The 26,333-nt window shown below is 56.3% G+C and overlaps 3 protein-coding genes across 7 annotated transcripts in view; all 3 read left to right on the top strand.

Moving 5' to 3' along the window:
- The window catches only part of PHF12 (PHD finger protein 12), a gene marked incomplete at its 5' end in the record, with an annotated part of 40,158 nt that extends 37,300 nt beyond the window's left edge, over window positions 1-2,858 (top strand). For both annotated transcript variants that reach the window (XM_081218464.1, XM_081218463.1), the window contains 3 exons: window positions 459-541; window positions 1,131-1,269; window positions 1,635-2,858. In XM_081218464.1, the coding sequence (XP_081074590.1) occupies window positions 459-541; window positions 1,131-1,269; window positions 1,635-1,969 (557 nt within the window). In that variant the 3' untranslated portion in view covers window positions 1,970-2,858. The remainder of the gene's footprint in view (window positions 1-458; window positions 542-1,130; window positions 1,270-1,634) is intronic.
- A 2,073-nt stretch (window positions 2,859-4,931) lies between these two features.
- On the top strand, window positions 4,932-9,203 carry DHRS13 (dehydrogenase/reductase 13). The gene is made up of 5 exons (XM_081220235.1): window positions 4,932-5,299; window positions 5,393-5,511; window positions 6,514-6,637; window positions 6,818-7,129; window positions 8,572-9,203. The coding sequence occupies exons 1-5, from the start codon at window positions 5,173-5,175 to the stop codon at window positions 9,012-9,014; spliced, it is 1,125 nt and encodes a 374-aa protein (XP_081076361.1). The 5' UTR covers window positions 4,932-5,172; the 3' UTR covers window positions 9,015-9,203.
- Window positions 9,204-9,775: 572 nt separating this feature from the next.
- Window positions 9,776-24,802, top strand: FLOT2 (flotillin 2). Of its 4 annotated transcripts, none has more exons than XM_081220239.1 (11): window positions 9,776-9,937; window positions 15,320-15,401; window positions 18,473-18,563; window positions 21,627-21,750; window positions 22,197-22,315; window positions 22,435-22,548; window positions 22,650-22,769; window positions 22,859-23,073; window positions 23,487-23,670; window positions 23,980-24,129; window positions 24,245-24,802. In XM_081220239.1, exons 1-11 carry the CDS (start codon window positions 9,889-9,891, stop codon window positions 24,281-24,283), a joined length of 1,287 nt encoding a protein of 428 aa, XP_081076365.1. In that variant the 5' UTR covers window positions 9,776-9,888; the 3' UTR covers window positions 24,284-24,802. The 4 variants fall into 4 exon arrangements, with proteins under 4 accessions (XP_081076365.1, XP_081076362.1, XP_081076364.1 ...); XM_081220236.1 differs by lacking the exon at window positions 18,473-18,563 and adding an exon at window positions 20,605-20,695 and having other exon boundaries at window positions 9,778-9,937; XM_081220238.1 differs by lacking the exons at window positions 15,320-15,401; window positions 18,473-18,563 and adding an exon at window positions 20,605-20,695 and having other exon boundaries at window positions 9,778-9,937.
- The last annotated feature ends 1,531 nt before the right edge of the window (window positions 24,803-26,333 follow it).

Genomic DNA, 26,333 nt, shown 5'->3' with positions numbered 1-26,333 from the left:
AAATACCTGAGGAGAGGGCAGATGCTTTGTCCCTGGAGATCTTTGAAAAAGTGATGGGGCTCACACATATCTAACACTTACTTGGTTAGCCCTACATCTTGTGCAGAGGGACAGATGAGCCCTTAGCCTGGAACTTTCCATTTCTTTCAGATGATACGGTTTATGGGCCCTGCACCCCATCTTGTGCTCTCCTAGAAATACCCCATCCTCCTCAGTAGCTCACTGCTCCCCTCTGGGCAACAGCACGTGTTCTAAAGCAGATGAGCTGGCGGGGACAGCTGTTCTTTAACGGGATTAGAAGAGACATCAGTTTTTGTGCAAAACTACAAGGAGAGGGCCCTGAGCTACCTACCCCTTGAGCTCCCGCCCGGAAGTTCCCTGGCCCCTCACCTCCCCCACACATACCCCTGACCGTCTGTTCTCTGCCTTCCTTTTCCCCGCCTCCTGCCACCTCGCAGGAGCTGACATGGACGTGTGCCTTACAAACTATGGTCACTGTAACTACGTGTCTGGGAAACACGCCTGCATCTTCTACGATGAGGTGAGGGTGGGGACGCGGTGGGAGAGAGGTCTTCCAACCTGAGCCCTGTCCCAGGCACTGGGGTTTGTTCAGTGCCCTGGGGTGAGGGGAAGGGGGTTGGGGGTCCTCTCCTTTTCTTCCCTCCCCGTCATTCCTGGAGAAGAGTCTTGGTGTGAAGGGGCATCCTACATGGCTAACCGCTCCCCAGGAGCAGGGCTCCCATCTCTCCTGAGGTTGGTCCATAGGCCCAGCGCGGGCCGGAGCGCCCTAAAGCAGGGGAGGGGGCCATGATAGAAGGAACCAAGCCCTCTGGGCGTGTCCCTGTGAGTTTCATCATCATCATCACGTGCCAGTGAATATCATTTCACCAGGAGCCCGTGCTAAGGAGGCCAACTATTGCGGGGGCGGGGGGCGGGTTAGGAAGGAAACTTCCTTGAAGAGGTGAGTCTTGCGCCCCATTCGAAAGGGACAGGGAAGGGGGGCATGATTGGGGAAGAAAGAGGGAGCTCCCCAGGTAGAGCAGCACAGCCTTCTCCATGTGTCCTCTCTCCCCTTAGCCCCAGGCCCCACGCAGCAGACCACACATCTTATCTTCCCTCCTCCTCCTCAGAATACCAAACATTATGAGCTGTTAAACTACAGTGAGCACGGGACAACGGTGGACAATGTGCTGTACTCATGTGACTTCTCTGAGAAGACCCCGCCAACCCCCCCAAGCAGTATTGTTGCCAAAGTGCAGAGTGTCATCAGTAAGTTGGAGCCGAGGCCTGTGGCCACAGAACCTGCCACTTGGGGACACGTTCTCTAACGCCTCAGTCAGGGCGGCTGTGGCTTGCTGCCATGACCTGCTGTCCCTTGCCTTCCTGGTCCCGTTGGCCAGGTTCTCCTTGCTCATGGGCCCAGGAAAGGCCACAGAGAAGCATGTGCTGTGCAGCCCCACGTGTGTACACACCTACCTGGGGACTTCAGACTCCACCAGTCCTTTCTGAGTGCCCCGCACCCCGAGTCACGCAGCATTTAGAGGGGGGAGGTACAGGGGCCCAACCCTGGCAGACAGCCCCGGTGGGTTGGCTGCTCACTGTTCCTCTCCTGTGACCTTCCCCCGTTTTCCCAGGGCGCCGCCGGCACCAGAAACAGGATGAAGAGCCAAGTGAGGAGGCAGCCATGATGAGCTCCCAGGCCCAGGGGCCGCAGCGGAGACCCTGCAACTGCAAAGCCAGCAGCTCAAGCTTGATTGGGGGCAGTGGGGCCGGCTGGGAGGGCACGGCCTTACTGCACCACGGCAGCTACATCAAGCTGGGGTGCCTGCAGTTTGTCTTCAGCATCACTGAGTTTGCGACCAAACAGCCCAAAGGCGATGCCGGCCTGCTGCAGGATGGGGTCTTGGCCGAGAAGCTCTCTCTCAAGCCCCACCAGGGCCCTGTGCTGCGCTCCAACTCCGTTCCCTAGGACTGGCGGCCACCCGTCACCCGCCCTTCCACCCAACCCAAGACTCCTGCAATGCAAAAATGTACACAAACCAAGCCCGGGGTTTTTTCTATACTCCACCAGAAACCCTTCAACTACAATCTTTGCATGAAATGAAGAAAACCTTTTGACTGTTTTTTAAAAATCCTTTTTCTTTTCTCAAGTTCTAGGGGGCATTTGCACATATATTTGTACTCAACATTTCATGGGAAAGCGGCAGACCGAGCTGAGGAACAGCGTGGGCAGGGAGGGGAAGGCCAGTGGTCTGGACACCTCCTCCGACACAAAACCGTTCCCCACCCACCTCCTGCTCCCTCCCCCTCGCCCGCCGTTGTAAAATAATCAGAAACTTGTTCTATTTTGTGGCAGTGACAATAGTTTTATATTAAAAGAAAAAAATACAGTTTTCATACAGCAAAATCTATACAATATCATTGTTTTATTTAATATAAAGATCGCTACCCACCCTCCTTCCATGGTTCCCACCCCCCAGGTTATTTTCCCTTTCTGCAGCGGTTGCACTACAGGTAGCTACTGTGTATTATGGACAAATGAGAAATGAATTCTTTTTCTGGCTGTCCATCTATTTTATTTCAAATAAGGAAAAGTGTATTTGGATTTTGTGTAAATACATCTAGTGATGACATTTTTTCAATGTTTTTTAAAACTGTACAGTACTACATGTGGTAGAGCGTTTTCTTCAAATTGTCTATTGTAGCAAAAGCGTTTTTGTCGTAAACCTGTTCTGTCTCCTTTTTTTGTTCTCCTGCCACTTCTCTCCTCTTCCTTCCACCCCGACAACTAGTACCGATGTACATAGTAATTGTAATGTTTTAGACTTTACAGAAACTTTCCTGTATTCTGTATATAAAAAAACAAAAATACTTCAAATTATGTTTTCTGCCTGTCTGTCCTACCTGTCATCACCCTTAGAGGGGACCCTCCCTGACGCCCTGGTCCCACAGCCTCATTGAACAAGCCTCACTCCCAGATGCTTAGTCCCCAAGGGAAGTCAGGAGAGGGGAGGCGCTGGAGAAAAGTGCACCTAAGGTGGGAGGGAGAAATGGGAGGGGACGGGTGCAGCTGTGAAGGGGGGCTGTTCTGTGGCTTTGTGGGTGACTTGAGGGAGTTCAGAGGGCTTGATCATTTGACACAATCAGATTCTGCAAGAATCCAAGAGTGTGCAGATCCCTGCTCCTGGCTCCAAAAGCAAGACATTAAAATAGAAGATGGCATGAGACCTCTGCATTCTGGTCTAGAAGCTTTAACCCAACGAGTTGGGGCTGCCTTTGGTTCCAGTTGTTTGCTATCATATTTTATCCACCTATTCTGGGGGAAGTCATAACACCTGGTTTTGTTTTTTTCCGCCCGGAGCCCTTAGCTGGGCATGGAGGAATTCATTAATATATTCAAGTATCACTCGAGTTCCTCCAGTTCCGGCCTTTGCCAGGCCTTGGGTCTTGGTCTAGGTCACTTGCTGTGAGCAATCACCAGGGCAGATGTGGCCCCTGCCTCTTGGAGCTTAGAATCTAGTGCGGAGTTTGTTGATTCAAATGTCTGAAGAACACGAAAAAGGAGAAATCCAATCTCTAGACTCAGGCGTGCCACAAGTAACGTGACTTGCGATCACAACTGTACAACTGCAGTTCCTCATCAGAAGATGATTCTACCCATTACCTTAATTCTAAGGCCCCCAAGCACCCTCTTTTTAAACCAAACTATTTCTTCCTCCTCGTACACTTACCTAAGAAACTTTATCGGAGAAGTTTTTCCTGAAGACCATCTCCTACTCCTTAAAGGACACGTCTGTGTGTATGTCAGCACTGTTAGAGTGGGTGGTACCTGTTCGCATATCAGGATTTTGCCTTGGCAGGGGTGGAGAGTGCATACATTTATTTCATTAGTATTCCATCCCTAGCCTCATCCCACAGTATCGACACTTGAACACTGAATCCACAGTGCAGCTAAATAGGAAACTTCCCCCTGGAATGTGAGGTCTGACCCTGGCTTCCACCTACTTGTCTAGCTTTGTCTCCGCCACTCTCCTACCCCTACCCTAATGGGCCTCTTGAACTCCTTAAGGACAGAAACATTGTTCCGCTCGGTATTTCCAAGGCTAACTGCACTGCCTGCCGGGCATGCCATAAGTGCCAAACAATGGGTGCTAAATTGTACTAGATTTTTTTCTTCTTTCTCCTGGCAAGTCACCCGGCCAGGAATACCCTTACCCATGCCTCCCTAGCTGTCCCCACCCACTTTGTCATCATAATCACTTCCATTCAGTGATGGAGCTTCTTTACCTATTTCTACCACCTGTGAGAATTTCAGCGCCAAATTGCCTCCTGAAGATCAGATAACAGATTTTACACTCTCTTCCTGCTTCCCTTCCGAAATGGAGGGGTGGGGGAGGCAGAGAGATAGACAGCTAATGAATGAGTGACTCCTGACAGCCCTTAACTGATGGTGCCGCCCTGAACACACTGTGCCACCTCTCTGGCCTCTTTGGGAAGAATCCCAGAAGCTGAGGGCTGAATATGAGGATGAGGAATTGACGGACTTGTTCACCGAGAGCAGAGCATTCACGTACTCACTCCTCTCCAGAAGGGAAGGATTGCCATTTACTGACACCCAGAGGACTCTGCTTAGCCCCTCCTGCTCCAGAGCCCAGCACAAAGTACAGGTACATACGAAGACGGTCACTCAAGCACCCACTGACAGACTACAGATGCATGCACACACCTGAGCATCTACAAGGTGCTCACATGGGCACACACACACAGGATCCAGAGGCACGCACACAACCTGAAGGGCGATCCCAGGATCCATGGGCACATTACACACCAAAGAGTCATTCACGCCCTCGCTAGGGATTCATGTACATACGTAGAGGGCGCTCCCAGGGCCCAAGCGCACACAGGCACCTGGGTTTTCGCACCAGCACACACCCAGAGGACGCAGACGCACGCCTAGGGGGCGCTCCCAGGGCCCACGCGCACACGCACGCACACACACCCCCTGCCCTGCCTCCCGCCCGCGTCTACCTCCGCCTCCGCCTCCGCCTCCGCCTTCCGGAGGCCGAAGAGCGCCTGTCGCCCTTCCAGGCCCGTGCGGGGCGATCCCGCAGCCTCCAGGAGGCGATCCAGGGCGGCTCGAGGCCTGAGCGGGAGCCCGGAGGCGCGGCCGGCATGGAAGCGCTGCTGCTGAGCGTGGGGTTGCTGCTGGGCGCCTACGTGCTAGTCTATTACAACCTGGTGAAGGGGCCGCCGTGCCGCGGCATCGCCAGCCTGCGGGGCCGCACGGCCGTGGTCACGGGTGAGTGCCGGCTGGCGGGCAGGGGGCGGGGAGGCCGGGACGGCGGGGGCGGGGGCCCGCGGGCTCAGCTCGGCTCCCGCCCTCCCTCCACAGGCGCCAACAGCGGCATCGGGAAGATGACGGCGCTGGAGCTGGCGCGCCGGGGAGCGCGCGTGGTTCTAGCCTGCCGGAGCCGGGAGCGCGGGGAGGCGGCCGCCTACGACCTCCGCCAGGTGAGGGCGGGCGGGGCCAGGCGGGACCGTGAACAGAGGACAGTCACACCTGGGACACAGGGGTGAGCAGAGCAGCTCGGGGCGGGTTTGGAGGAAACGCAGCCCCTGAAAGGAGAGTGCGGCTCGGTTCGCCAAGTGCAGAAGAGGGGGTGCACAGGTCTCCTGGTCACACAGCAAAAGGGCACCAGACCTGAAGGAATTAATTGCTATTCTAAGACATTTAAGGACCGGTAGAAGTTACATTAATGAAAGAGTCGGAAAGGGAACAGCAGAGGGAACAGCATATGCAAAGGCCCTGAGGCAAATTAATTGGTCTGCTTTAAGAAACCGATTAAAAGGTTTAATGAGGCTGGAGCACAGAGTATGAGGAAAAGAGGCAAAATGACGGCGCTGAACACTCTGGGCCAGGGCCAGGTTCTGAGGGCCCTTACAGACCCTACTGAGGTCAGATTTTATAGAACGGGCAGTGGAGATCCAGTGAAGGGTCTTCCACAGGGTCTGGACTGTCCGAATAGCCTTTTGGAATGAACCCCTTGGTGGCTATGTGGCGTCTAGTTTGGAGGGGGTAAGAGTGGGTTGGAGGACACCAGTGAGAAGTCTGTTGTAGATTTTAGGGTAAACAATAATGGGCAGAGGGTATGATAATATTAATAATAATAGCAAGTGCCTATGCACGAGTGCGTGCCAGGCACTGTTCTAAAGATTTTACATATATATTAACTCATTTCATCCTCACAATAACTCTGAGACAGGTACTATTATTATTATTCCCACTTTACAGAGAACTAAGGCTCAGAAAGATTAAGCATCTTGCCCAAGGTCTCACTCTAGTAATCGGCAAAGTCAAGATTTGCATCCAGTGTTCACACACTTATCCACTACATTCTAACGCCTAGGGGCAGATCTTAGTAGTAGTAGGAGTTGAACTCTCAGAATTCGGTGCCTGGGGAGAGGGAAGAAGAGAAGGGTGCATATGACAGCCCAGCCCTTGCCACTCCACAGGAGAGTGGGAACAATGAGGTCATCTTCATGGCCTTGGACTTGGCCAGTCTGGCCTCCGTGAGGGCCTTTGCCACTGCCTTCCTGAGCTCTGAGCCACGGCTGGACATCCTCATCCACAATGCCGGTGAGGGGCAGCAGACCCTGCAGGGGGGCGGCGGGTGGCCAGGGGGCAGCCGACCCCTCCAGCCAGGCTTTGCCAGGGGACGTGTGGGAAGGATGCCCCCCACCACCATCTCACACGGGGGACACCGAGGCCTCCAGGAATCCCTCTGGAGCAGTTGCTCACACCTAGCCCCTGCCCCAGGGATCAGTTCCTGTGGCCGAACCCGGGAGCCCTTTAACCTGCTGTTGCGAGTGAACCACATCGGCCCCTTCCTGCTGACACACCTGCTGCTGCCCCGGCTGAAGACATGCGCCCCCAGCCGCGTGGTGGTGGTATCCTCAGCCGCCCACCGTCGAGGCCGCCTCGACTTCACACGCCTGGACTGCCCAGTGGTGGGCTGGCGGCAGGAGCTGCGGGCATATGCCGACAGTAAGCTGGCCAACGTATTGTTTGCCAGGGAGCTTGCCACTCAGCTTGAGGGCACTGGCATCACCTGCTATGCAGCCCACCCAGGTGAGACTTGGCTCTCTGGCTGCTCTGCTTTGTTTTGATTCCCCCTCTCCCATCCTCGCCCCCATCCCATGCTCCCCCAACCTCTCATTGAGCCACAGAATCTCAGGGTAGGAAGGAAGTCTGGTCCAAGGAGAGAACTGTTCCTTGCTGATCTTGAAGCTAGGCTCTCCTTGTCTGGGTTTTTCCTCTCACACCACAAACTTGGATGCTGACTGCTAGGTAGGGTATGGCAATGAATAAGGCCTAGGTTCTCACCCCAAGGAGCCATCCACATGACTGAACTGACTATAACATGATGATGATGATGATGTTAGCTAATAATTACTCATTCATTCAGGGAGCATTTACTGAGTACCTACTATGTTCCAGGCATTAATCTCAATGCCGGGGATGTAGCAGTGAACAAAACAAAGACCTTATCCTTGTAGAGTTTACATTCTGCTTTAGAGAAGGGGGAGACAGCTAATAAATAAATAAATACAGTGACAGGTGGTGATAAAGTGCTACGGGGAAAGATAAAACAGGGTAAGGGGACTAAGAAATGACAGGGTTGGCACAAGAAAAAGAAAAAAAGAAATGTCAGGGAGTGCTATTTTTATCTATGGCAGTCAAGGAAGATGTATCTGAAAAGGTGACATTTGAGTAGAGGCCTGAAGGAGATGAGAGAATGAGGCATGAGGCTTTCTGAGGAGAAGAGTTAAAGAACAGAGTAAACAGCAAGTGCAAGGGCCCTGAGGCAGAAGTGCCTGGTGTGCTTGAGAAAGAACAGGAAGCCTGGTATGGTTGGAACAGAGTGAGAGGGGAGAGAGTGGCAAGAGATGAGGAATAGAGATGGGCTGGGTCATCCAGGGTCTGCGGGTCCACTGTAAGCATTTTGTCTTACAGTCTGAGTGATTTTACAGATGACTAAGACCCATCCCTGCCTTTAGGGAACAGGTTCCAGGATAACGAGATTTGCCCCACCCATATTACCATACTGCATATGAGATAATCATTGCCTAAGGCTCATTAGTAACTATAATAGTGACAATAATAATTATAGATAACCGGTACTACACTCCATGTCTCTAACGTCCGAAACAGTGTCCGGTCTACTACAGGTGTTAATAAATGTTTGCTGATTAAACAAAGGAATAGGAAAAAAGATGAGCTAGTAGAAAAGGTGGAGAGAGACAGAATTGTTCCAGGCTGGGGACACAGCATGAGCAAAATCTGGAAGATGAGGATATATAAGGAGTTTGGATGGAGAAAAGGAGCTTGCTGTTAGAAACGAGTGAGGTCACCTTGTCGGGGCCCTAAAGACTACCTGGTAAATACTACCTTGGTTTCCCTGGAACTGGACTCTGTTCCCCACTCCCTTGTAGCCCTGTTCTTGCTGCTCTTACCCTGGGCCCTCACCCATTGTCCTCCCTGCTCCTGCCTTCCTTTCCTCCTGTCCACAGGGCCCGTGAACTCGGAGCTGTTCCTGCGCCACGTTCCTGGATGGCTCCGCCCACTTTTGCGCCCAGTGGCTTGGCTAGTGCTCCGGGCACCACGAGGGGGTGCCCAGACACCCCTGTACTGCGCTCTGCAGGAGGGCATTGAGCCCCTCAGTGGGAGATACTTTGCCAACTGCCATGTGGAGGAGGTGCCCCCAGCTGCAAGAGACGACCGGGCAGCTCACCGGCTATGGGAGGCCAGCAAAAGGCTAGCCGGGCTTGGGCCTGGCGAGGGTGCCGAATCTGATGAAGATCCCCAGCCTGAGGACCCATCTTCTCCGAGCAGCCCCCACCCTGAGGAGCCCACGGCTTCTGAACTCTACCCCAGCCCTCAGAGTTCACCAGACTTGTCTAAGGTCATGCGCCGAATTCTGGTTAAAGCTGAACCTGAGCTCCAAACCTCCTAACCCCCAGGCCGGGAAGCTTTCCAGGGCACTTGGTGGGCCTTGAAAACCTTAGCTGTGTGCCAGGCCACGCACTGGGCATTGAGAGGGTTGCAATTTTTACCTCCATGGTTACCTTCTGGGGCTTCAAGCTACATCCTAGACAGCTCGTTTCCGGATGGAAGGAAATAAAGGGTGATGATTTCTTCCTGAGAGTGACCGTAACCCCAGATTGAGAGGTGGGGCGTAGTGTGCCAGATGCCAGATGCGGCTTCTCAGGAATTTGAATTTCGTATTTTCCAGGCCCTACCCTCAGGAATGCTGATCAGCCCTGGATGAGGGCCTGGGAATTTGTAATCTGATGCACTGCCAACATTGAGAATTACTCAGCTGGGCCCTTTTCGACCGTGTAGCTAGGTAGTTACATTACCCCCTTTTTCCAGAGGCGGGATTAGGCAGCCAGGTAAGGGACTCGCCCAAGGTCTCCCAGCTCGTAAGAGCAGGGGCTGAAATTGGAGCCCCGGCGGGCTGACTCCAGGGCCGGCCGCTGTAAGGTGGGTGCTGGGAGGTGAGAAAGGGCAGGGCGGTTGTTATCGAGGCACCCGGCGGGAGTGGAGGGACGCCTTTGAGGGCTGGGCCCCGCGATGGCGACCCCGTGCCATAAAGCGTGTTGACCGCCGCGGCTTGAGCTCTGGTTGCTTCCCTCGACACGCCGGCCCCGCCTTCCGCCGCCACACTTCCGGCGGGGCCGCGGCCGCGGAGGGGCGCGGGCGGGCGGCCGCTGGGGGTGGCGGGATAGGCTGGGCGCGGCCGGCGGTGCGGGCGGGCGCGGGGTGCGGGCTGGCTGCTGCTGTCCAGGTCTCTGCGGCCCCCGAAGGCCCTCAGTCCCGCCGGCGCCATGGGCAATTGCCACACGGTGGGACCCAACGAGGCGCTGGTGGTTTCAGGTGAGCGGGCAGCGAGGGAGGTGGGTCTGGGACGCCCAGGGCCTGGAGGGCGTTTGGGGCGGGAGCCGGGCTGGGGAGCGAACGGGGAGGGGCCAGGCCGGGGAAGGGCTCCGGGGGTGGGGCCTGAGCCTACGGCGCTCCGGGCCGCACCTGAGACCCCTTCCAGGAGGGACCCCCAGTACTCCCATTTGCCGTGCTCTGCGCCCTAGGGCACGGGCCAGGGTCTCCCCCGCCCTGAATGTTTAACCGTGTTTATTTCCCTCCTTTCTCTGCTTCCTCCCCTGGCAGGGTCTCCCCTGTGGCCTAGGGGATCCCGAACTGAAACCTTGGGGTTCCGGGAACAGTCTGGCCGATGCCAGCGCCCGGGATGGGGGTTGGGTCGCAGGTGCACGTCTGGGGAGGGACCCTAGACATGAATCCTTGGGCTCTGGGCACAGACCCGTTAATTCCCAGCAGGCTGGGTTTGCTGGGGTTAACTGGCACTGCCCGCCCCAGGGTGGCGGGTGCGGCCTCTACAGAAACCTGTCTCTGTGTTGCTCTGGTTGCAAAATGCTGCAGACTCCAGAATTTCTGTGAGCTTAGGTGGGGCTGGGGGACTGCAGTATTGGGGAGGGGAGAGATATCTTGCCTTAAGGCTGCTATTTAAATTGTATATTTGGGTATCTTGGGAAGTGGCAGAAGCCTTTCAAGCCACCAATTCGTGCAGCCCCTGGCGCGGGTGCTGGGGGGAGGCTGTGTTTCCTGACAGCTTGGAGGCCTGTAGCTGCAGGAATCCCTCATATCTTCCCACTGTCGGTGTGACTTCTCCGCCTGTGCAGAGTTGTTAGGGCCGGCTGCAGAATGAACAGGAGAGGGTGGGCTGGGCCAGGGCTTGTAGCTGCCCACCTTTGAGAGGTGTGATGAATCCATTGGGAACTTTCACCCCAGAACATGGCCTCTGGCTCACTTTGGATCTCAAAATCCATCTCTCCCCTGGGACGGGAAATCCCCAGTCTCCCTAACTAGCACCTTACTCCAGTGGGGGAATTAAGGTCCTTCACTTCCCTAGGAATTCCCTGGCGGTCCAGTGGTTATGACTCCATCCTTCCACTGCAGGGGGCCCGAGTTCAATCCCTGGTTGGGGAACTAAGATCTTTCACTTCCCTGAAAACCAGAAAAGATAGCCTTGGGGTCACCAGGGAGACCCCCAGAGAGCACTGAGGCCAAACCTGCTCCTCGATAAGAACTGGGCCAGTCTCCCAGCCACCACTCCTAAAGAAGGTTTTTAGAAACCCAAATCTGCATCGCACTTGGTTTTTCTTGTGGGATTTCTCTCTAGAATCCTAGACTCTGGGCTGAGGAGACAAAAGGTCCAGTCCCGTCTTTGTGGAGAGATCCTTGAGACTGAGGGGCAAGAGGAACCCCTGAGATGGGCTGCTGTGTGCCTTCCAGTTGCCAGGAACCTGGTCCTCTGGCCAGAGGCCAAGGCAGTGCTAGCTTCGAAGCTGTTTTAGGGGTGCGGAGAGGAGGCCATGCTGAGAATTAAGAGAACTGGAGTCAAGGGAAGGTGGAAGAGAAGAGAGAGAGAGAGAGAATGCCTGGCATAATATTACCTTGGGATTTGAGATGATCCAGCTGAGCTGTGGCTCTCTCTAGCACGTGGACTCCCAGCCCTGTGCTCCGCCCCCCCCCCCGCCCCATTACTTGGGCCTGCATCTAAGTCCAGGGGCATCTCACACAGCCTACTTTCAGAAGGAGGATGTTGATACATTTCATGATCATCTTTTTCACTTGAAAAGTCTGGAGGCTCTTCTTCTTGTGTAACCCCCCTCCATTCTGTAATGTAAATTTTTTCCTCTGTTTCCGCTTTTGGGAGTTTAAAAGGGGAATCCAAATACCATACACCTTTCTCTCCTCTACAGTAGGTCAGAAGTTCTTAACCTGGAGTTTGTGGATAGAATTTAGAGGTCTTCGCATTTGGATGAGGGGAGAATAGTGCATTTTAATTCACACTAACCTAAACTGACATTTAGCGTTTCTTATGATTATTAATGTCAGCAACAATCCATGATAGTATTAGCAGATATTTTCCTACCATACTGCCTTTGTTGCAGGTACCGTAAAAACCATTCATGCTCATCACTACTTTGAAATTAAGCCAGTTATTAAAATATCTACCACGAGATCTTATTATTTAATGTATTACACAGAGCACATATTACTATATCACACATTTGGTTGTTTTAACATTTTGATAATTTTAATTTGTTTCTTCTGTATCTTATTTTGTGCATTTATGAACATTTGGCCATTACCAGACTACTAAGGGGGATTTCGACTGAAGAAACCCCCCTTGTATGGGAGCTCCATGGTGCTCTACTGGTTAGGATTCGGCGCTTTCACTGCTATGGCCCGGGTTCAATCCCTGGTCAGGGAACTGAAATCCCACAAGTCGCACAGCACCGCCAAAAAAAGAAAAATCCTGCTTGTAGAGTTGTAGATGGTCTTCTTGACTAGTAGGAAGAAAAGAGTGGAAGAGGGGCAGGAAGGGAAAGGAGTGCTCCTGAGAGGGCGGACTGGCGCCTGTGTCTGGGGAGGGCTAAGAGTAGGACGGAGGTCATCATGGGATATTTTGTGATTTTTCAGCTTGGTTGAGGACAGAGCAAAGGAAAGCAGATTGAGTTAGAAAAAGTGAGCTAACATTAGGAGAAACTTCCAGGTCTGGAGACAGTGAGAACTGGGGAGGTCAAGGAGGGGCCGCCTAAGCGTCCTCTTTTGGGAGTGGTGCTCAGTGTAACCAGGAAGCTGGGGGGAGGAAGATGACTTCCAGGGGAGGAGGCTGCTGGGGGCGGGACAGCCTGGCAGTCCCAGCTTCCTGTTGTTGCTACCCCTGGGAACCTGGCCATGTTGCCCTTGGCCGAGGCCCAGCTTGAGCTGTGGCAGCCTGCTCCCAAGGTCAGAGAATGTGTTAAAGGTAAAGGGCGGACAGCCACCCTGGGCTCCCCCACCCCCATCCCGCCCCGCACCACTACTACCACCCCTCCCCCAGCATACTGAGAAGTCCCCGGGGGGGGGGGACAAGGAACGAGGAAGTGATGGCTACTCTAGAAGTTATCCCCCCACATGAACCCCTAGGTCTGGCCTGGGGCACTGCAGGAGGCTACCACAGCAAGGAAGCTGTGCCCCAGCCCCGACCAGGCCAGAAGAAGTGGAACAAGCTGTGGTTTTGGACCCTCTTCCAATTTCACTGGATCCCGAGATGGTTTGGGTTTCAAATTGACTGCTTGTCCTTAACGGCTTCCCTTACCCCATCCCCAGGGCAGAGAAGCCTGCAGCGGCTTACCTTGAGCAGCAGCCCTGAGAGCACGTATCTCCAGAGACCTAAGACTTCTTCCTGCCCCTGTGCACACTGAGGGGCTGCTCTTGGTCCCTGGGCCTCTGGCTCGGCTGCTTGCACCCTGTGCATAGAGCAGACCAGGAAACAGGGCTGGCCGCTCAGTGGGCAGTGCCAGACACCGGCTCTCTGACTTGGCAGGCCCGACGCTCTTGTGGGGTCGTTCCTTTGCCTCCGCCTCTTTAAAACTTGTCTCTGGTTCGTGGTTCTCTCTATTGTCTCTGCTCGGTTGTCGGCCTGACCACCCACCCAAACCCAGGCTCTACACCTGCAGTGTCCGATATGGTAGCCACAAGCCACAGGTGGCCACTTAAATAAGTTAATTAAATTAAAATTCAGTTCCTTGGTTATACCAGCCACATTTCAAGTGCTCAGTAACAAATGTCCCTAGTAGGTGCTTTGTTGCCCAGCACAGCTGGGGAGCATTTCTATTCTCGAAGGAAGTTCTCTTGGACAAGACTACTCTAGAAGTTATCCCCCCACGTGAACCCCTAGGTCTGGCCTGGGTCACTGCAAGAGGCTGCTTCTACCCAGCCCCCCTGACCCACTGTCTTCCTCCCAGTGCAAAGTGGTGTTTCTAAAATGCAAATGTAACTGTTGCTCCTTAGCTTAAATGACTCCCCCCCTCAGAGAGAGAGAGAGAGAGAGAGACACACACACACACACACACACACACACACACACACACACACACACACACACACACACACACACACACACACACACACACACACACACACACACACACACACACACACACACACACACACACACACACACACACACACACACACACACACACACACACACACACACACACACACACACACACACACACACACACACACACACACACACACCCCTCCTTGGCCGGATACCTAAGACACCCCATGATCCGCCCTCTGCCCCTCCACCCTGCCTTGTCCCCTCCCAAGGGGCCTGAGAGACACTGTAACCCAGCTATACAAAACTACGCCCTGACCTTTGACCATGGGAGGCAAACACCCCTAAGGCTTTCCTGAAAACCCAAGTTTGTGAACAAGGAAATGATGACACCCACTGGCATTTTCCCCATCACGTTTCCTTTGAATCGTCTGTTTCTGAACATGTCTGCACTGCAAGTGAACAGCCCCTCTTGCTTTTACTGAGTTTTCTTGAACTTGTTGAGTAATTTTGGCATCAGCAGGAGGGTTCGGGACAAGAATTTCAAGAATTGATTTTTCTCGTGTCCGTATGGAGAGCTGCCGTACGCGTCCACGGCATGAATCAGGTCGTGGCCAGGTTCAACATGCTATTTAGTTGATACACAGTTTTTCCAGGAATCACTTCCTTTTTAGGCCTTTTCCCTTTGTCTTTTCCAATTGGTACCATGAGTTGGGTTCTGTTATGAGGCCTTGCCTTCCCCATCCTCTCCCACAAGAAGAACGAATTCACTCTGAACCCCTGGGAGTAGAGAACCAGCCTCACTGTTGGACATGAGCAAGGCCCCACCCAACCTTGGCTCAGAGACTCTCTTCCATTAGCTTCCCACCTGCATTCCCTCTGTGACTGCACTCACTCTGATAACAGGCAAATCGCATAGTATGACCATCATCCCAGGAAAAGGTCCCTCCTCCTAGTCTCACCTCTTTTAAGATAGGAATTTTATCTTCATCTCTGTTTCCCTAGCATGAAACAATATTTGTTTGCTGAATGGATGGTTGAATCAAAGATGGAAGCTTTTCCATTCACTCCTGCCCACTGACCTCTCATCTGTTCTCTGAAAGCACTTACATTCTTAACTACTCATTGGCTACCCTCCTTCCTATGCAAATTGCCTGTTTACCAAACTAGAGCCCAAGGCCCTTAAGGGCATACCTTCCATTTATTTGTAACCTCAGCACCTGGCACCCAGCAGTGGGAGTTGTCAAGTGTCAGAGCAGGTGAAGGCCCAGAGCTGCTGTTGGCGGCATGGAGGGTAGACAGACCCAAGAACTGACTGACCAGCAGTGGTTTGCTTTGCTCTCCAGGGGGCTGTTGCGGTTCTGACTATAAACAGTATGTGTTTGGCGGCTGGGCCTGGGCCTGGTGGTGTATCTCCGACACTCAGAGGTAAGGGCCTGGGGGCCAGCAAACCGGGCATCCTGGTGGGCAAGGGAGAAAAGGGTTTCCATCCTTACCCCCTTCACCCCACAGGTCAGCTAGAGCGTCTACCACTTGCCGCCTTCCACTCTGGGGGGCGGGACCTCCTAAGAAGCAGATGAAATGGGTTACACAGGGGTGCAGGAGGTCTGTCTGTGGGCACCTCCTCCTTGGTGGGTGTGCTTTTTTCCATTGAGGGCATCACTTCTGTCCCAGAGAATTCAAGCAGAATGCTAATGCCCTGATTAGTTAATGCTAATGCTCAGAGTTATTCACGAAGCCTTAATTACACACCTGTTTGGAGTGGGTCTAAGAAGGGAAGAAAGGCTGAAGGGACCCCTTACACAAACCCTCACCTGTGCAGGCCCTGGGACAATGCAGGCAGGGGCTAAATGGCAGAGAATGGATATACAGTCTGAAGGGCCTCTGACAGCAGCGTGTTAAAGACAAGGGGTAGGGATCTAAGGAATTGGCTCTGGGGCGGGGCAAGACGGCTCTGGACCTCCTAAATCAGTCTGGAGAGACTTACTCGGGGAAGGGAGGTTTCAGCTCCCCAGAGGGCCCACCGTCAGGCTCTACCTGCTGGCTTTCCCAGAGCCTGCCGCAGGGCTGGACTTGGCCTGGGCCTCTCCTGCCCCCTCGCTGCCCACCCAGGAGGAGATGAGGCCCGGCCACCTCCCCACCAGCACCCCTTCCTGACTATGGGAGATCAGGGGAGGGGCCCAGATTCTTCCAGGCCGGGAGCCAGGCAACACAGGCAGCAGAGCTGCCAAAGTGCGGGCGTGTTGGCGGCGGTGGGGCTCATCTGAAGGGGAAGTAGCAGAGATTCCAGTGAAATCCCTGTCCTGGATCCCAGCCCCACCAGTCAGCGGAGAGACGCCCCATGGCTACTCTGAGCTGCTAGTGCTTGGGGCTCCAGGGAGTCTGGGGGTGTTGGCTAGTGTCAGGGGCGTGGGAAGCATGTCACCACTTGTACACTTCACTGACTTCTCACTAACCCCCTCCACTGTTCCATCCCATCTCTCCCCGCACTTGGCCCTGCCTGAGCTGAGGGATCCTGGGGGACTCTTCTGGCCCAAGGCCAAAAGTGTCAGAGAGTAATCAGTACTGGTCACAGCTTCCTCTCAGGCGGATCCTAAGCACTCCTGAGGGGGCCAGTTGGCCTGTCAGAAGCCGTGAGGTGCCCTCTCCAGAGACACTGTCACCCCACCCCACCCGCCATGCAGTCCTGGGACGACAGAGTATCTTACCGAGACACCTCAACGTACAGCCATGCCTAGAGAGTTTGCCATTTGCCCAGAGAGACCTGTCCTGCCCGGGCATCCACTGCTGGGGCAACACCCAGCAGCCCTTTCTCCACATCCGTGGTCCCCCCTCCGTCTTCTTGCTCCAGGGAGCACAGCCCCAAGACGGGGGCCAGGCTCCTCCGACAGCAGGCTTGGAAGTGAGGGGTGGGGGCCCTTGTCCTCATCCTAGGAAACTGATCTCCCGCATCCAGGCTCAGCGTCCTCCCTCTGGTCCCACTTGCTGGGTAGTCTGAGCCTGCAGCCCCTCCCCTTCCTGGGCCCTGTTTGGGGCGGCCCCTTCCCCAGCCCCTAGCCTTCTTGGGGGACATCTCCACAAGCTGGGGCCTTTATTCCCCTAGGCTGGCAGGAGCCTCTCAGGTCAGAGTGGAGGTTTCTAGCCCAGCCTCCCTTTTGGGGTACTTTCCACAGCCGTCCTACATGCCACCCCCCTTGGTGTCAGCCATTCTTCTCCAGACTCAGGGAAGTTCCTCCTGCTGCACTTTGCTGCCACGTCCTGTCCTATGCTGAGGCCCTGATGTGGGCAGCTCTCTCTCCCTTGCCCGAGTGATTCCTCCACCTCTGGCATCTGAGCTGCAGCCTCCCTCTTTCACTCCCTTCCTCCCTCCCTCCTCCCTCTTTCCTGTCTCCCTCTCTCCTCCTTCCCCAAAAGAGAGCTTGGTGGGTTCCTGTCTGAGCTGGGTCTGGAGTCCTCTCAGACCCAAGGGTGCTATTTTTAGGGGCTCGAGTGAAGGCAACCTTTGCACATCTGCATGGCTGGAGCCCCCAGGGCTGGCACTGCGAGAGTAGAGTTGGGGGATCCACATTGCCTACTGCTCCCCGTCCCCGCAGTCCACCTGCTTCTGCTCCGTCACCTCAGCCTCCCTCCTCCCTTCCTCTGGTGTAAGGAACCTTCCGTGCTGTCCACAGCCTGGCCTCCGCCTGGACCAGCACCCTGCACACACTCTCACACACGCTGCCCTAGGAAGGCCCAGCTAGGGTGGGCCGGGTAGCTTTGAAGCGCTTGGTTTCCTTTGCCACGACTCTGTGCTGTGCCCAGCTCTGGAAATTCCAGTGAACGACTCCGTTGTCTCCCAGTTGTTCTTCCTGTGAATATCCTGGCAGGGGCGCACTTTCTCCCCCAGCCTTCCTTGACACACCCTTCCCCCCAGATCAGAAAATCCAAAAATCTAGGTGGGGGGGCGCTTTTCTGGCCCTAAACTGCCTTCTTAGTGATATGAAGCACAGGCCTTGAGGGTTTGCGCCCCGAGCAGGATTCAGTATTTTCTGTGGCTCATTAATCCCCAGAGTGGCCTCCCCCGCCGATTCTGGAAACACAGGTTAGCCTGTGTCCGGAGGGTGGAGCTGAGGCTGCCCCCCAGACTGTGCCAGGAATCTCCTGGGAAAGTTGAGGTGGTGGGTAACCCAGGTGCCCTATGCACAGGCCTCCCAACCTCAGGTCACGGGCCCAGCGCATCGGCAGACTTTCCCTCCAGCCCAGCAGCTCCTCACTTGGAAGGGTATGGGGGCTAGAGAAGAGACCCAGAGGCCTCAGGCCAGCAAGGGGGTGTCTCTGTCCCCCTACGGCCCTAGGCTGAGCTGGCAGCGGGGCGGGAGCTGAAGTGCTAAGAGCAACCCCGCCCCACCCCCCAGGCGTCAGGCTTTGGGTGCTTGTCTGGTAACCACTGTGTGTGTTTGCTGTGTCCCCTCCTACCCCTTCCTGTCCCTACCTCTCCCCACCCCCTGGCTGCTCCTCAGACTGTCTCTGGAGGTTATGACCATCCTGTGTCGCTGTGAGAATATTGAGACGTCGGAGGGGGTCCCGCTATTCGTAACAGGGGTTGCACAGGTAATAACCCACCTGCTTCCCTCCTCTGTGTCTAACCTTCTCTCTTCCTGCCCTGCGGGGCCTGGCAGGCAGGCGCCGGACGGACTCCACTTCTGAGAGTGTGCCTCTCTCCCCTCTGCTCTCACCTCTGCTGCTCTGGGTGGCAGGATGGACCCCTATAGATCCCCAACTCCCTTGCCCTCGCTCACTGGGGCTGCTGGGGGGGAAAGGGCGAGGGCTTCTGGAAGCTCTGCCCGAATCCGCCAGTGGGGGTCCTTGGATGACAAGCCTAAATTGGGAGTAAGTGGAGGCAGGAGACACAGGCCCTTTCGTGACAGAGCTGGGCTGTCTGGGCGGGGAGGGTTCCTTCCTAACGACTCCTACAGGAGTCCTAGTCCTCCAGGCACCACGGAGCCCCTTGCCAGCCCCTTCTCCGGGCTGACACCTCAGTGTCAAGCCCTAGTCCTCCTCCCTGCAGGGCCAGAAGATGGGTCCCATGGGGAGTTCTGTTCACCCCGCCACTTGGCGCCCTCCAATGTCCTGCCCCTAATTTGTGTCGAGGGACCTTTGAGCAGATCTCTTGTCACCGGACTTCAGCTTCCCCATCTGTGAAATGGGGAGAATTATGCCCTCCCTGTGCCTTGTAGGGATATTGGAAAGGCGAGTAGAACAGCATGAGGGCGCTTTGGGGTTTTCAGGGAAGAAGCGCTAGAGGGACCCCGTCTGCACCGTGAACGCGATCTCACTTGGAAAAGCAAGGGACCTCCTGTCTCACTCCTCACTGCCACGCAGCCGTAGCTACGAAACCCTTCCTTGAGCAAGGGCGTTGAGCAACTCCAAGTGCTTTCTTCATGACGTGCAAGCTCCCATCTTCATTGCTTCATGCACCAGCTCCCTGCTGAGCACCTTGTCAGCTCCAGGCGCTGAGGAGGCAGCGATGAACATCAGAAAACCCCTGGCTTCTCAGAGCCTGCACGCTGGCAGGTCCCCAGGCTGGAAGAGACCTACATGTCACCTTACCCATCCCCTTCCCTCTCATGAAATTGTCTTCCAGCTTCTCAGGCAAAACCCCTGCACCACCACACCCTTCCTCACCCATCGTGTTACCCCGAATGGGGAAGGGGACTGTCCCCATCGCACCCACCCCTTGTAGCCACCGGAGGGCAGGCTTCAGGGCAGAGGCCTGAGAAGAAGCTCAGAGCACCTTGTGTGGAATGAGTAGGGGCCAGGCCTCTCTCGACCCGCTTCTAGAGCAGCCTCATCTCCCTCCAAACCCACGTTCTACTTGAAACAGCTGCAAATGCCCAGGTCCCTTTTCAGCTGGGTGCTGTGGACCCTTGAGGACTCAGGTTGTCTGGGCAGAACAGCTCTTTGTAGGATTAGTGCTCCTTGGCCAGGAAGCTCTAGTGGGACCCCAGCCCTTTCCCCCACTGGCCCACCTGGCCCCAACCCCAGAGGGTGGGCTTCAAGTCCTAGCCTGTTGCCAGGTAGAGGGTCCAGGCAGGGCTTCCCTCGCAGGGGGGCAGACTCCCAGCGTGCCAGGCTACAAGGCAGAGCTTTCTCAGCAGCCTCCTGGGGCATCCCAGGGTGTGAGCAGACCCAGGGAAAAGTGAGGGCCCCTCCCTGGGGGATGTTCAGATGGCATCCCTGGACGGCCCGCACAGCACGGCCTAGAGGACCAGCACTTACGTGCTGTCCCAGGACACACACACAACTACACCTAGACTCTGCCCACCCCGCCCTCCCCCAGCCCAGACCACCCACAGCCAATTCTTCTCTGCTTCCCTTTCCCACTCTTCCAGCCAGGCTGACCTGAGCAGAGGACACGTGGGCACGTGGGTGGCACACTCCACTCCTTCCTGTGAACCATCTGCACCCCACCCCACCTGCTTTCCCACCCATCTCCTCCTCACATGCTCCCAGCTCTGACCCCTCGGAGAGTCCTCCCCCGCAGCAGGACCCCTGGCCCATCCCAGCCGGAGCAGTGAGGTGTCGCACTGTTTCCCCGCACCCCAGGCCCTGGGCCCCCAGACCCATGCCCCTGTTTTGCGTTTCTTGGCAGGATTTCCCTAGAGATTATGACGTTGCAGCCCCGCTGCGAGGACGTAGAGACGGCCGAGGGGGTAGCTTTAACTGTGACGGGTGTCGCCCAGGTATAGTAACTCAGCAGCCCCGCGCATGTCCGTTGAGCTGCCTCGTCCCCGTGCTGGGGTTTGGGGGGGAGGAGGAGAGGACGGCAGCCAGGGGCAGTCTCCCTCCAGCGCCCCTGCCCCTGCGCCCCCCTGCCAAGAGTGTCATCGCCACTGGAACACGCTCGGCCTCTTGGCCGCCCAGCAGCACTAACAGACACCCCTTCTCTCCCCAGCGGGCCCGCGGAGGACAGAAGCTGTGCTGAGAACTCCTGTCTCACTAACCCCGCCCCGTTCTTTGCAGGTGTCAGAAGTGCCAAGCCCCAGAATCCAAGCCTTCCCTGTTCCCTGGGGAGGGGGCTGCAGGGTGGGGACCGGAGGCCACGTGAGGCAGGGGAGCTCTGGAGTCGGAGGCCACGTTATCTTCCCAGCTCAGTGCCTGGCCAAGGGGCTTCCTGCTCTCCAGAAGTCCACACAAGGCAGGTTCAACCATGTTCTAGGCCTCTGGTGAGGGGCTTGTCGGCTTAGTGCCTTGGGAAAGAAAGGCAGGAGGATGCCCACCCTCGGTGGCGGACCCCGGACCTGTCTCCTGCCCTGTCCCGGCTCTCTTTCCTAGTCTGTCTGTCTGTCTGTGCCCCTATTGCTCATTCTCCTTTTCGCAGAGACCTGCAGGCTGAGGGGCAGAGAGTGGCCTGGAGGGGTAGTGGGGAGCCCCATACGCCCAGGAGAGAGGCCATGGCAGGGCCTGGGGCTGCCAGTGAAGATGAAGTTTCTCAGTAGGAGCTCCTCGCGTCTTCTCCCCACTGGAGGCCTCAGACAGACTCCACCCCCTCCCAGCCCCTAGGCCTCCAGGTCCTGAAAAGGAGGGGAGGGGTACCATCACCATCCTCCTGGGTCTGGGGCCTCCGTCCGCCTCCCTCCAGCCTGGCTCAGGCGCCTCTGTGACCACCGGCAGGTGAAGATCATGACCGAGAAGGAGCTCCTGGCCGTGGCCTGCGAGCAGTTCCTGGGCAAGAGCGTGCAGGACATCAAGAACGTAGTCCTGCAGACCCTGGAGGGGCACCTGCGCTCCATCCTCGGTGAGGCCCTGCCCAGCCCGGGGGCCCCTCTGCTGCCCTCAAGGCGCCTCACAGTGTCCCCGGGCCATGGCCAGGGAGGGGACAGGGCGGGCAGGGGGTTCTGTCAGTCCTACTGAGAGGCTTCTAGCTGAAAAGCTGGTATGTTTTCCGTCAAGTATTTCCTTTCAAAACATGAGGTGAGTTGAGTGAAGAGGAGGACATTGAAGTAGGGGGTGAGCGGCTGCCAGTCTGGTCAGGCACCTGGTGCTGCTTGGGACACTTTTCCTCATCCTGCCTGGACCCTGCAGGAGGAGGCTCAGTGTTAGACGCTGTTAAGAAGAAACCGAGGAAGACCCAGCTCTGACCGCGTGACCTCTGCATACACTCAGACCTCCACCCGCATGCCTCCTCCCTTTCCCAGCTGGCTGGGCCCCTGGGGAGCCAGCCCATGATCCTTCTGCCCTCAGGGACCCTGACAGTGGAGCAGATTTATCAGGACCGGGACCAGTTTGCCAAGCTGGTGCGGGAGGTGGCAGCCCCCGACGTCGGCCGCATGGGCATCGAGATCCTCAGCTTCACCATCAAGGTGCAGTGTGATGGGAAGGCTGTGGCCTCTGCGTCCATCCGGGAGTGGGGAGCTTGGCCAGAGGGGAACCTTTCTGCCTCTTGACTGTTCCCAGGGATGACTCCCCCTTCCCTCCCCAGGACGTGTATGACAAAGTGGACTATCTGAGCTCCCTGGGCAAGACGCAGACTGCTGTGGTGCAGAGAGATGCCGACATCGGAGTGGCCGAGGCTGAGAGGGATGCAGGCATCCGGGTATGTGGGCTTTCCTTCCCAGCCCCAGGGACAGGGAGCTCAGGGGTGGTGGGACCACGGTTGCTCAGGGGACCCTAAGCACCTGCCCCTCCTGCTCCCAGGAAGCCGAGTGCAAGAAGGAGATGCTGGACGTGAAGTTCATGGCAGACACCAAGATCGCCGACTCCAAGCGAGCCTTCGAGCTGCAAAAGTCAGCCTTCAGTGAGGAGGTCAACATCAAGGTGAGAAGCCGTAGGGCATCCCGGGTTGGGGCTCAGGGCCCAGGACTTGGCAGCCAGCCTCTGACATGCTGACCACACTCCCGCCACAGACGGCTGAGGCCCAGCTGGCTTACGAGCTACAAGGGGCCCGTGAGCAGCAGAAGATCCGGCAGGAAGAGATTGAGATAGAGGTCGTGCAGCGCAAGAAGCAGATTGCAGTGGAGGCGCAGGAGATCCTGCGCACAGACAAGGAGCTCATAGCCACAGTGCGCTGCCCCGCCGAGGCCGAGGCCCACCGCATACAGCAGATCGCCGAGGGCGAGAAGTAGGTGCCACTGGTGCCCGGGCTGGGGGATTAGTCCAGCTCCTCTGCCACCCATGCACTCCCTCCACTCCTGACCGAGCTTGGGGGCCCCTTCTCCCCCACTGTGAAGTAGGGGCGACCCGCCTCCTCCGTGGGATTGTTGTTAGGAAGACTGAATTAGATGTAGGAGGTTTAAGGGCCTGGTGTGGTGCTTGGCACAGAGGGCACCTCTGCTTGGTCCCCTCTCTCATTTGCATCTGGGAGCCAGTGCCCTCTCCTTGGCCAGAGCCAGAAGGCCAGGGCACCCCCCCCTCTCATGGGTCCCCCACCCCTGACACCTGCCAAAGCAGAGGCTCGAGGTTTGTTGGCCCCCAGGCAAGGCTGGAGGCGCCGCTGGCACTTCCCACTGATCCTTCCCACCTGGGCTCCCCCAGGGTGAAGCAGGTCCTCTTGGCACAGGCAGAGGCTGAGAAGATCCGCAGAATCGGGGAGGCGGAGGCAGCCGTCATCGAGGCGATGGGCAAGGCAGAGGCTGAGCGGATGAAACTCAAGGCTGAGGCCTACCAGAAATATGGGGACGCAGCCAAGATGGCCTTGGTGCTGGAGGCCCTGCCCCGGGTGAGGCTCCCACCCCAGGCTGGGACTGGCTGGGCAAGTGCTGGGCTTCTCTGGGCCTTGTCAGTAACACAGCGACAGGCTGGCTGGGAGGGTTAAATTGGGGAGTACTCAGCAGTGGGGAGAGAACCCCACAACAGGCATAAGCTCATCCCTAACCCACTGGACCATCCGACCATGAATTGCAAATGAAGCCCAGCCAGGCTACACTGGGATTGGGTGAGGTAGAGACAGGAGGGAGAGATGCTGGACAGGGCAAGTGCATGGAGTCTGAGTACCAACCAGCTCTCCTCCCCCCGCCCCCCCTCCTAGATTGCTGCCAAAATCTCCGCCCCCCTGACCAAAGTCGATGAGATTGTGGTCCTCAGTGGGGACAACAGCAAGGTGACCTCAGAGGTGAACCGACTGCTGGCCGAGCTGCCTGCCTCTGTGCATGCCCTCACGGGCGTGGACCTGTCTAAGGTGGGTGTCTAGCCATCTGCGGTGGGTTGCTGGGCAGCCCAGTGGACTGGCCCAGGCGGAGCGGTCGGTTGGGGGCCCTGGAACCAAGGCCTCATGGCATCTCCCATCCTTGCAGATACCACTGATCAAGAAGGCCACTGGTGCACAGGTGTGAGGTCCCGAAGGCTCACACGTTCAGCAGCCACCGCCCCCTCTTCAGCACCCGTTTTAGTACCACAGGGACAACGGGAACGTTACTGACTCTGGTGCCTTATTTTGTAGGGACCAGGAGTGCTGCGTGTTCAGGCCTCTGGCTGTCTTCCCTTCTCCCCTGTCCTCCTGTCCTCTACCCCACACCCTCATTTTCACTGCCACATTTGTCTGGTTTGTCTCTTCCGCCCTTATCTCCCTGTACGTTTCTTCCTTTGTCTGTCTGTCTTTTTCTCTCCCCTCTCCTGCCATCCTCTACACACGTCATGTAGTTTAAGCTGAAGATGTTGAGTATAGTCACTGTCTGTCTGCTGGGGGGCGGCCCTGCTGCTCCTCAGAATCCTGGTGCCTTGAAGTTTTCTGCGCAGCTGTCCATTTCCCCTGTGGCCCCAGCCAGAGCTTCAGCATGGGTGCAGGGATTCTGGGTAGGACGGCCACCCTGCCCTCTCCTCTCCTGGCCTGGTCCCTGCCCCCAGGCAGCCCCCAGGCAGCCCCCAGGCAGCCCCCAGCCTCACGCACTCTGGCCCTTCTCGGCCCAGATTATCTGTGGCTGCAGGCCCAGGGCCAGCGCCATTCACTAACCCTGCGCCCAGCCCCAGGCCTGCTCTCCTACCTTACCTCTTTCTCCCCCGCCCAGGGGCACGGAGGGAAGGCCTCCTGTGTAGAGCAGCTCCCTCAGTTTACTACTGCCTTAGGAGGCCCCTGCTTGTGCTCAGGGAAGTCCCCTTCATGGACATGTCCCTACTAGGTGGAGTGGGGCTTGGTCCCAACTCTGCTAAGCCCTTCTGGGATCAGGATCTAGCCCTTCTGGAGACTAGAAAGTGTAGAGACCCTCTTCCTACTAGGGCTGTACTGTCCTGGGTGTCGGGCTGGGCCCTTCCAGTGGGCAAAGCTATGCCACCCTATACAGAACCCAGTGCTGTAGACTGGCCAGACTCCACACTCCTTGTGCCAGCTTTCTTCCTGGCCAGAGTGATTAGGTTTCAGCCATGGGGAAGCAGCCCAGTCCTCTGTGTCCTTGCTCCAGTGGAAGCAGAGGAGCCCAGGACCCAAGCATTCTGGCAGGGGTGCTGTGGGTGTCCTGTGGTCCCAGTCCCCCACCCCTTGCCCTGCCCCAGCCTGTGTAGCTGTTCCTGCATGTGGATGCTGCATGTGTGGTCTGGGGCTTGGATGCTGCACTGCCCCGCTGCCTGTCCCTTCTGGTAAAATAAAGATCTGGTTATGCCCACACCCTGTATTGGGTCTTTTGTGAGGGGAGAGACTGGGAAGCAAGAACCAACCAGGTCCTCCAGCCCTACACCCCTTCAGCCTGAAAGCGGCACTTTGCCTGTTCTTCCCCACCCTAGCCACTGGGGGGCACCAGCACCCAGGCCATGCCCCCTTAGCATCCTAGAGCAGGGCCGCCATCGCCCAGGTGCTGAAGCCAGACCTGAGTCCCGACCTGAGTCCACTGCAGACAGAAGACGGAAGGGGCTGCCAGGTTCACTGCACCCTGCCCATCCTGAGCCCCACTCGGTAATGGAGACTGTGTCTCAAGAGCGTGAACGCTGGAGTCAGACTGCTTGGGTTTAAATTTTAGTTCTGTTGTTCATCACCTGTGTAATCTTGGGCAGGTAGCTTCATCTTTCTGGGCTTCAGTATTTGTATTCATTTTACAAATTTAATGCTTCCTACGTGACAGGAATTGTCCTAGATGCAGGGGAGACTGCAGTGAATACAACCAATCCCTAGCTTTTAGAGCTTACATTCAGGTGGGGGGAACAAAGTAAGAAAAATTAAATATATAGTATGTTAGATAATGGTATGTGCTAAGGAGGAAAATAAACAGGGAAAGGAATAGGACGTTCGGGAGGGTGTTGGAACTTCAGTGTGAGGAAGGCCTCACTGAGAAGGTAGCAGTGAGGAAAGCAAAGGAGTGAGTCATGCAGGTACCAGAGAAGAGCTTTCTGTCCAGAGCCCCTGACATGGAAGTGTGTCTGGCATGACTGAAAAACCAGCAAGGAGGTCAGTGTATT

Source organism: Mesoplodon bidens (genome assembly GCF_964165515.1).
Source record: "Mesoplodon bidens genome assembly, chromosome: 19".
Lineage (NCBI taxonomy): Eukaryota > Metazoa > Chordata > Mammalia > Artiodactyla > Ziphiidae > Mesoplodon > Mesoplodon bidens.
This window is presented reverse-complemented; position numbering and strand designations above follow the sequence as displayed.

Excerpts from the sequence above, each read along its gene's own strand:
- FLOT2 (XM_081220239.1), top strand. The coding sequence starts at position 9,889 with ATGGGCAATTGCCACACGGTGGGACCCAACGAGGCGCTGGTGGTTTCA. Across the intron at positions 18,564-21,626 it reads TCGTAACAGGGGTTGCACAG|GTGAAGATCATGACCGAGAA; the intron begins GTAATAACCCAC and ends GACCACCGGCAG. Across the intron at positions 23,671-23,979 it reads TGCTGGAGGCCCTGCCCCGG|ATTGCTGCCAAAATCTCCGC; the intron begins GTGAGGCTCCCA and ends CCCCCCTCCTAG.
- DHRS13 (XM_081220235.1), top strand. The coding sequence starts at position 5,173 with ATGGAAGCGCTGCTGCTGAGCGTGGGGTTGCTGCTGGGCGCCTACGTG. Across the intron at positions 5,512-6,513 it reads CCGCCTACGACCTCCGCCAG|GAGAGTGGGAACAATGAGGT; the intron begins GTGAGGGCGGGC and ends GCCACTCCACAG. Across the intron at positions 6,638-6,817 it reads CATCCTCATCCACAATGCCG|GGATCAGTTCCTGTGGCCGA; the intron begins GTGAGGGGCAGC and ends CCCCTGCCCCAG.